Source organism: Vespula vulgaris, chromosome 8 (assembly GCF_905475345.1).
Source record: "Vespula vulgaris chromosome 8, iyVesVulg1.1, whole genome shotgun sequence".
Classification (NCBI taxonomy): Eukaryota; Metazoa; Arthropoda; class Insecta; order Hymenoptera; family Vespidae; genus Vespula; species Vespula vulgaris.
The window spans coordinates 944,774-954,773 of NC_066593.1; the positions used below are offsets into that span (position 1 = coordinate 944,774).

The following is a 10,000-nucleotide window of genomic DNA, read 5'->3' on the forward strand; positions in this document are numbered from 1 at the left end:
CTCCCTCCCTCCCTCTCTCTCTCTCTCTCTCTCTCTCTCTCTCTCTCTCTCTCTCTCTCTCTCTCTCTCTCCATTTGTGGTACATGTATTTGCGTTAGTGAAGGTGACAGTCGAGTGCAACCGAGCCGTAGTAAAATTTTCGTGGTTGTCTCTTTAACGTCTTACGTCGACGCCAACACATACGTATTCTCAGACTTTAATACCTCCTATTGTGAGCATAAAGATTAGATAATATTTGCATCTATTTACATGTAATGGTATACGTAAGTGTATATATATATATAACTAGAGTATTGGTTGCACCCAACGTGTCATCCTTAAGCGACTATGCGACGAAAAAAGAAAAATAAAAAAAGAAACATGAAGAAAAAAGAAATAAGGGATATAAAGAATAAGAAAAAAAAAGAAAAAGAAAAAAAGGAAAAGAATCAAAAATTTCTGCATTCTCAACGTAGATCTCAGAACGAGTTTTACGAAAGGAAGGGAAAAGAAAGAAATAAGAAAAAGCGAAACGACGACAAAACGTTCTCGACGCCACCATGGATTGAATAATAGTCGAGCCTCCTCCCATGGAAAAGGTATAAAATTGTGTCTCGTCGTGTACACCGATTTGGTCTAATTTTTTCTTCTTTTTTTTAACTCTTTTTTTTCATTTTTTTTTTCTTTTTTTCATTTTTTTTTAATCTTTTCATACACTTGAAAAATGATATTCGCTTAACCGGCAGCGTTAATTAAGTATTAATATTAAATGTTTTACCTTTAACGAGATCATCATCGTCATCGTCATCATTATCATCATTATTATGATCTTCGCGTTAATCGGATCTATAAATTCGAGAGCAAATTAGTTCCGACACTTGAGATCCCTATTACTTAACGAGTTAACGTACCAGCTATAATCCAAAGTGCTAATCGAAATCACCGATCTATAAGATAAAGGAGGGAGAGAGAGAGAGAGAGAGAGAGAGAAGGAGAGTTAAGGAAGACGTTGGCATTCTCAAAGATTAAGACGCAAGCCGTTAACCATCGTGTTTGAGAAAGGATCATTGACGAAATCCTATCAACCAGGTTGAAAACTCGTTATCGCTCGTGGCAGCTCTATTGCTAAGCTTTCGTAAAAAAGGGAATAAAAAAAAAAAGAAGAAGAAGAAGGAAAATACGGGTCGAGTATCGATCGAATATTTGTTATTATCATAAAATATCAAAAAAGTCGAGCGTACCAGCGAAAATTTTCTTTATCGATTAATAACATATTTTAATCGTCCATATTTAATGATTTATTCGTTTCTTTCTTTTTATCTTCTTTTTTATTCTTTTCAGAAATTCATTGATAACCTTCTCTCAATCAAACGATCGGAAAAAAAATGTCTATTCGTCGATCGTTGAAGAAAAGTATTAACATCTTTTTTTCTAACGAATTCTAATATCATCCCTATTTCTATTTTAACGAAGAGGAAGAAAATAATCGTAAATAGGGGACGATCGGTGTTCGTTTTATTAAAATTTTGTCGTAGGGTAGTCGAGTAAAGAATAAAAAAGGGAAAAGAATGGATCGGATCGAAATAGAGATCGCTTCGTCGATTCACTTATAATAAGAAAGCCCGATCGAGTAAAACGAAATGAAATTCCTGTTCTAAGGTGATATACCTAATACTTACTCCATAGACATAGGCGTACATCCCCTTTAAGAGGCCCTTAGGGGAAAGTATAGTGCTCTCGCGGCTTTAACACCAGTACCAACGAACGGCAAGTCGCTGACTCGTTGAGTGGCTCATGTCAACGTGACCGGGTCAGAGAACGGACCGATATTTGTTGGGACACGCGACGCGGACTACGAATATGACGTTGACTGCTGCTAGCTGTGTCTGGTTTGTTTGTTGGTTATGGTTTCCTTTTTCTTTCTTTTTCTTCTTCTATTTTCTTTTTCTTTCTAATTTTTTATTCTAGCGTCATCTCTCTTCTAGAAGCATCCTCTATAATACCGATTATTCTTTAATATGAGACTTTCGAATCGATGGAACGCTTCGAAAACAATTGGATATAATTATTATTTTAATACACTTTGACGATTTACATGAGCTTTCTCAAAGGATAAAGAGTGTCGAGCAAAGTGTTGGACATAATCGTTATCCAATTTGGAATGTTTATCTCTAGCAAAATAAAAGGAAGAAGAAGAAGAAGTGGACGAAGGAAGGGCTACTTCCCTTTCTAAAGCTCGTTTCTCTCGAAACCGGCTCGAGGCATTATCCTTTAACTCAATTCTCTTGAAAGCACGAGGGGTAAAGACGAGGGTGTGGGGGGGGGAATGAGGGAGGAGGAGGAGGAGGATACGGCGAGGAGAAAGGGACGAGAGGGGTAAGTGCGAGGAACGGGACGGATAAAGGAGAAGTTCGTAACCGACAGGAGAGTTCATATTAACGAGTGCGCACGTAATCCGGAAGGGTATCGATCGAGAAACTCGAAGCCAAATTTCCTTACAACTTCGAGAAATGTCAGGAGTGGCTTTGCCTTTGTCGGTGTGTTTTTGTCGGTGTGCGTTCGACCGTTCGTAGGAGTGTATGCGTGGTCGATGCGTAGTACGTACGTACGTGTGTTTCCGTTCGAACGAACGATTCGTCTTATCGATCTTAACGAACGATATTCACGAACGATGAAAAGTGAATTGAGGCAGAGAAAAAACGAGAAAATACTCGAGGAAATGTTTTTTCGAATCGTTGAGAAGAGAGAAAAAAAATATGTATAATACGTATATACATACATATATATATATATATATATATATATATATATATATATATATCGATCATTTTAAATAATGTTGCATTTCTAAGAGGAGTAGTAATAAGAAAAAGGAAAAGAATATTGCAATATGGCGAAGCGTGATTGGGTGGAAGGCAATTTGTATTCATACATTCTGTATTAGTGATAGTAGTAGTAGGTAGGTTGGTAGGTAGATAGGTAGGTAGGTAGGTAGGTAGAAGCACGGCACAACACACGAGGGTGCCGCGATTGGCATAGATTTTATTACTCGATGAATCGATACATATACATGAGTCGAGACGGTATTCAACGACTGTGTAGCTAGGACTGACGTACAGACGTTATCGATCGATTCGATCCTACTAGGTTGCTCTCGTCTACCACCGGTTTCCAATAGCCCTTTTCACGCCTACGTTCGTGACGTTCGTGCGTTCATTCTCGTCGTAGTCGTAGTCGTAGTCGTAGTCATCGTCATAGTTGCTGTAGTAGTCGTAGTCGTCGTCGTCGTCGTCGTTCTCGTCGTCGTCCTCGTCGTCGTCCTTTATCCTTCTCGAGGACGATCGAGTACGTTCGATAAGAGCTCGCGTTCGAACTCGTTTGAAGGACGATTATAAAGTCGACGAGAAATTTTCGAAGGTAAAACGTTCTACATTTCCTTGACTATATCACCTTTATCGAGCCGTCATCATTGACGTTTCATCGTGACAAGGGCGGTTTAGCAACCGCTTTTGCAACTACTTTCGAATCTAGACGCGTAACCGACCGACGACAATTATTCTCGTGCGTTGAGCTCTCCCAAAGGGGGAAAAAGGATGGGGGGAATTGAGGAGAGGAAGGGAAGAGAGGGGAAATTGGAGAGGATCAGACTGTCGCTCGCTAAATTTAATAGAAAACTCCCGGCGCGAAAAGCCGAAATTCGAGGGACGTTCTCTCGCCCCCGTGTCGACTCTCTCTCTCTCTCTCTCTTTCTCCTTCTCTCTCTCTCTCTCTGTCTCGATGCTTACAAAAGCTGCTGCTACGAGCTTTAGCCTGGTACGAAGAGATACGCGTTGGAATAAGCGCATAGAATTCTCCTACACGCTATGTACTATGTGCACCGAAATATCGATCTCTCTCTCTCTCTCTCTCTCTCTATCTCTATCTCTGTCTTTCTCTCTCCCCTCTCTCTCTCACACACACACACGCATACATTCTCTCTCATTCTCTCTCCCTCTTCCCACCTTTCTATCTTTATTGCAGCAACTAAACTTGTGCGTGTAAGGTTGCTGCCATAAGTGGAATCGTCGGGGAACGTAGACGGAATGTGCTTTAAAAGGTCAGCTACGCGTTTGTCGCTTATCTCTCCGCGACCAATACTATAACAGTACTTTCTAAGAGAGAGAGAGAAAGAGAGAGAGAGAATTTGTTTTAAGATAATTTTGTCGTCATTGACATTCGCGATTGCAATTTACAAAATTTCTCTCTCTATCTATCTATCTATTTCTATCTCTATCTCTTTTTTTTCCTTCCTAATTCTATCTCACAGTTAGGAAACAATGGAAAGAAAAATGTGTGAGCAGTATGTGTGCAAGCTGGTCGACGAAGCGAAGGTTAATGTTAACTTTTACGTACGTACATAGATACCTACATACGTAGGTAAGTTAACAAAAGATGAAAAGTGAATTTGGAGGTATGAACTCGATGGAAAGTTGACGGTTAACTGTGTCAAGTCAGTGGAAGGTGTTGTTCCGGTTGATCGATTCTTCGATTTAACCTTCGGAATGTCCACTCGTGCGATACTCCAGGGGCCGATGTTAAGTGGGTATCGAGTAGAAAATATAACGGAGAGAGTCCGAGAATATATAACCTCTCGAAATCCGAAGTTTATTCGTGGACGAGCAATGGAACCATCTCTTACTACTTCCTACGTTTCGATTCAATTCGTGTTCCAGGAACGAACGAAATTTTGAAAGAGTATTTCAATCGTTTTTATCAAGACTTACTTTCCTCTCTCTCTTTCTCTTTCTGTCTGTCTGTCTGTCTGTCTGTCTCTCTTTCTGTTGCTGGAAATATCTCCATCATTGCCGATAGATGGATAGATAGATGGATGGATAAACGGATAGATAGATAACGTACGACTAATTGAAAACTGAATGTTCTAACGAAAAGCTCAATCCTCCTATACGAGTTGTCTCTCTTCGCGTTGCCACGCTTAATTGCTTGCTCAATGATTTATTCGTCAAGTAGTAACAGCTAGCTAGCTATCTACCTAGCTAGCTAGCTTACCATTGTATATAGGATTTATCAATAACGTGTAACGCGTAGCAAGATCGTAACACCTAATCGAGCAACGAACGAACCAAATCCCCACGTATGTATATATATATATATATATATATATACACACACATATATATATATAGTTATCTTTCCACACGTGCAGTTCGGGCAAAGCCACTACTATCTAATTCATAGTCAAATTATATACGACTCTCGAAGGGTCATCGTTAGCAGGAACAAGGACAGAAGCAATGGCAGCAACAACGGCAGCAGTACTACCATCACCACCATCGTCGCTACCACCACACCATCACTACCACCACCATCACCACCAACAGAGATGGAATCCATGAGAACGAAGAGAATTTCACGTTGTGGTTGATGGAACAGAATTTCGTATAACCATTGAACACAACCGCTTCATATACATACATACAGGGATACCCATTACCCTTTCCACGCCAATGATGTTCAATCTCATGTTTATCTAATGTGTATAGTTTGAAAAGGATAATATTTGGACATTAGGAATATTCGAGATTTATTATATTACTTGAAATTTATCGACGTTTCTTCTTTCTTTCGTTTTTCTGTTTTTTTGTTTCTTCTTTCTTTTTTTTTTTTATTTTTTGTTTGTTGTTTTTTCTTTTCTTTTCTTTTCGTGATATTATCGATATGAATTTACGCGAAATTTTATACCTTTCCCTGGTGGTGCATCGAGTACACTCACTTTCTACGTATACGTATAATATATGTATATATATATTGTGTATATGTTTATATATATATATATATATATATATATATATATATATTATACAGTTATGAAAAGAATGAAAAAAAATGTCACGGCCAAATCCAGTTCGATTGATTAATTTTCTTTCTCGATCGACGAGGACCTTCGACGCGTTAGTTCGCTGCCATTAAAGCTTGCTTTTGTCAAGGCGAGGATCATACATTATTTTATTCTTTTAATCGTGAGTGTCGAGTGTTTCGTCGTTAAGAGTGTTAATATCCTTCCTTGCTACGTGTATTATATAATTAAATTTTTTTCGTCCACCGTCGAACGTAAATATATATATATATATATATATATATATATATATATATATATATACGCGGATATAACAGGACGCGTACAATGCGTGGCGAAACGAGGAACGAGACACGTACTAACACTGCTAACTATTATCGAAACAATGTGATAGAAAATTTATTAATCGATCCTCACGTGGACAAGAGGAATATTAATAAAACGTTTGCTGCGCAAAGGAAGGCAAAAAATCGTCTCGAGATCCACTATCGCGAAAGAATAGTGTAACTCTTAGGGATAAATCGATGGAAAAAGTAAAAAACGGAATTATCCAGACGGCCAATAAAATCACACCGCAAGTCCAACAATCATATATCATATATGTATATATACATATACATATATATATACATATACATAAGTATATGTAAACTATAATATATATATATATATATATATATATATATATATATATATATATCGAAATCATAAGTCACACGAGTTACGGCCAAAGAGCAGCAGCATCGCACGAAATTACGATCCGTAATAATTATAAACAACGTGAAGAGAAGGCATTCTCAACGACTCAACGAAAAGGAGCAGGAAACGCTGAAAAAACTACGAGGAACAAAAAAAAGAAGGAAACAATCAATCTGGAACACAATATATCTGCGTGTATACGCACACACATATATACACCCATACACATATATATACATGTATATATACATATGCAGTGTACAATATGGTGTATAAGTATATATATATATATTTCTATATCTGTGTTTATATATATATACACATGTATACACATATATCTCGAGCGAACAAAAGGTGGAACGAATCTGCGATCGTGCTGCCGCTGGAATATCGTGGCACCTTAAAACCGTCATAGGTCCAGGAGCCTAACTTCAAAACACAGGTCTGTACGTCGTACGGAAAGAACTCAACGTCGATGGAGCAGGAGGACTTATAAACAGCCGGCGGTTGCCAGACGACCAATCCTGTATAGTAGACCGTAGCCTTGGTCATCAGTGTCACCTCGTAGTTCCCGTCGGCGCTGGAATCACCGAAGAAACGTGCCGAGCGTGATCACGATCGGCTCTCGTGCGAGAAGAAGAAGAAGAAGAAAATGAACAAGATGATGATGGAAGAAAAAGAGAAAGTATATATATAAAAAAAAAAAGAAAGAAAAAATATTATCTTCTTCTTTTTCTTTCGCACTGATTTCGTCTGCACGAACCGATCGTTCCATACTCCGCTAACAATCTATATAATCCGAAGATTAATATCTAAACGTATCTTATGATCTAATAGAAGCCGCGTGTTTACCGACTGAGAAATCGATCCTTTATTAGGTGGAAGAAAAAGAAAGGCTTGTGAAATGAAACGCTTAACTTCCTTTTCTATCCTCCCGTCAAAAGATTCGATCTCTCTCTCTCTATCTATATTTCGTTATGTTATGTTATTCTTATTCGTTGATAACTTACATTGCTCTCTGGAATTAAGAGAGCAATATGGCGACGGGGCGTGCTTTCTTTCGCTAAAAATAGGGTTCTCGCTCGAGGGTTGTTTTCTTTTGTTCTTTTTTTTCTGGCGAGGGGTATGGGGCGCGGGGGGCTGTGGGGCTTATTTACGGGGCGTGGAGGGTTGGTGTTGTTTTTTTGTCTTTTTTTTTTTTGGCTTAACGGCTACCATGCGAGTGTTACCTTGAAGCCGTCATAGGTCCACGAACCGAACTTGAGGACGCAGGTCTGCTCGTCGAATGGGAAGTACTCCACGTCGATCTCGCAGGATGACTTATAAATGGCCGGGGGCTTCCACTCGACCAATCCTTGATGGTAGATGGTGGCCTTCGTGGCCAAGGTCACCTCGAAGTTGCCGTCCGCGCTGCGAGCGAGCACATTAGTGGTTCTGGGCGCTGCGGCGGTCGAGCTTACTTTGTACTTCCGATTCGATACCAAGCCGTCTTTTTTATTTTTTTTTTGTTTTTTTGTATTTTGTTTTATTTTTTGGTTCTTATGTTTTCGTTATTATTGTTATAATTTTTTTCTTTTTCTTTCCTTCTTTATTATTTTTATTAAAATTTTTCTTTGAATTGATTTATATATATATACATGTGTGTGTATATATATGTATATATGTATATGTGTATATACGTATTTTTTCCTTTTATTATTATTATTATTATTATTATTATCGTTTTTATTATTATTTCTATTATTTTTATTATTATTAATATTGTTATTACATTAATTTTTCATTCCTTTCTCTCTCTCTCTCTTTCTCTTTCTCTCTTTGTAACACACACACACACACACACACACACACACCATACCTTCACCCCTTGTGTGTTCTGTTTTCTTTTGCTTCGTAGTTCTTTCATTGAGTGTTCTTGAACAACAGAGCACACGCCACCCTTAACTTTTCTTCGATGTTACGCGCGTTTATCGGAGATTTTCGAATGAGATCATTCTTTTCGATTTTTTTTATATGCGGCGGATAAGAATGTTTCTTTCTCTTTCTCTCCCTTTCTCTCTCTCTCTCTCCCTCTCTCTCTCTCTCTCTCTCTTTCTCTCTTTCTCTCTCGAATCGGTGAAAAGATTTACAAATTTACGATGTGAACAAATAACGAGCGATCGGAGTCGAGATGAAACATATTGATATAATATTATATATCACTCGCATTAAGGCTCTTGTTTCGATCGAAAGAAAAGAAAAGAAAAAGAAAATAAAGCAACGACCCTTTAAACGATTAGAAAATTAATTTCATGTTAATCAAAGAGATTCGTTGTATCAATTCGTCGAATAATATTATTTATGTATTATATGTTTGTATATATATATATAATTAATTTTTATATAATATAAATAGATATTAATATCCTCGCGATTAAAGTCTCGAATGGGAAGAAAATGAAGAGAAAATTCGGCTTGTTTTAACGACTTTAGAATTTCCTTAGAGGCAAGGCACTTTGGCAAGAGCATAGGGAAAGTACATAACGGTTCATCAAATATTTACCATTTGCAAGCGCGTATTCGCTTAACACGTTTAATTCTCGCGGGTGAAATATCTGAGATTATGGTGCTTACGAGTGGTACGAATGTTTTGCGTCGTTGAATTTCAATCGTTGAAATTGTTAATCCAGGACTAATAATCGCGTAATTAAACGTACGAATACGTTGATGGATTTCGATCGAAAAGGGGATGAGTAATAGATGGAAGATGGGGGAGAACAATATAGGAGGAGAAGAGAAAAAAGGGAAAAGAAAAATAAATGATAATTATAAATTATTACCGATGAAAATTGATTGGAAAATTTATTGGAGATATATATATATATATATATGTACGTAGATATATCGTTATGTTATTTCGAAATTGCAGATAACGTAGATTATTTATTTCGACGGGTTAAAATTTTACGTTTATCTATGTATGTATCTATCTATATATATAGACATACAATATCGAGGAAAAGGAAGGCTCATGAAATAATCGACTAGTACGAAGTATCGAGAGAAATGAAATGAAAAATTGTTCTCCCTGTCTGCTTCTCTCTCTCTCTCTCTCTCTCTCTCTCTCTTTCTATTTTTTTTTTCAATCCATCTCGTTCTCTCCAAGCAACGAAGGTCTTCTATTATCGTTCGCGAAGGCCCGGTCCATCGATATTTCACTCGGGAATCGAAACAGTGGCATTATCGTCGTTCCGCGTCTACCACGTTTACCCTTTCCATTTCCGTTTTAGATGAAACAATGTGCTCGACAAAAGGAAAGTAGAAATCTGTCTATCGGTAAAAACAGAGTGAGAAGTTAACGAGTCTTTGTCTGATAATTTCTTTTTTTTTTTATTTTTTCTTTTTTCTTTTCCTTTCCTTCTTTTCTTTTTAATTGGAATACATCAGACTTTCTTTTTTTTTTTTTTTGTCGATAAATAATCGTCGAGA

The 10,000-nt window shown here is 37.6% G+C and overlaps 1 protein-coding gene across 6 annotated transcripts in view; it reads right to left on the reverse strand.

Moving 5' to 3' along the window:
* The window catches only part of LOC127065472 (acetylcholine receptor subunit alpha-like), a 126,834-nt gene that overhangs the window by 48,199 nt on the left and 68,635 nt on the right, over nucleotides 1-10,000 (reverse strand). For 5 of the 6 annotated variants that reach the window (XM_050997864.1, XM_050997863.1, XM_050997862.1 and 2 more), the window contains one exon: nucleotides 7,762-7,942. In XM_050997864.1, the coding sequence (XP_050853821.1) occupies nucleotides 7,762-7,942 (181 nt within the window). Of the gene's footprint in view, nucleotides 1-6,931; nucleotides 7,113-7,761; nucleotides 7,943-10,000 lie in introns of all 6 variants that reach the window. The other variant, XM_050997860.1, reaches the window with a different exon arrangement.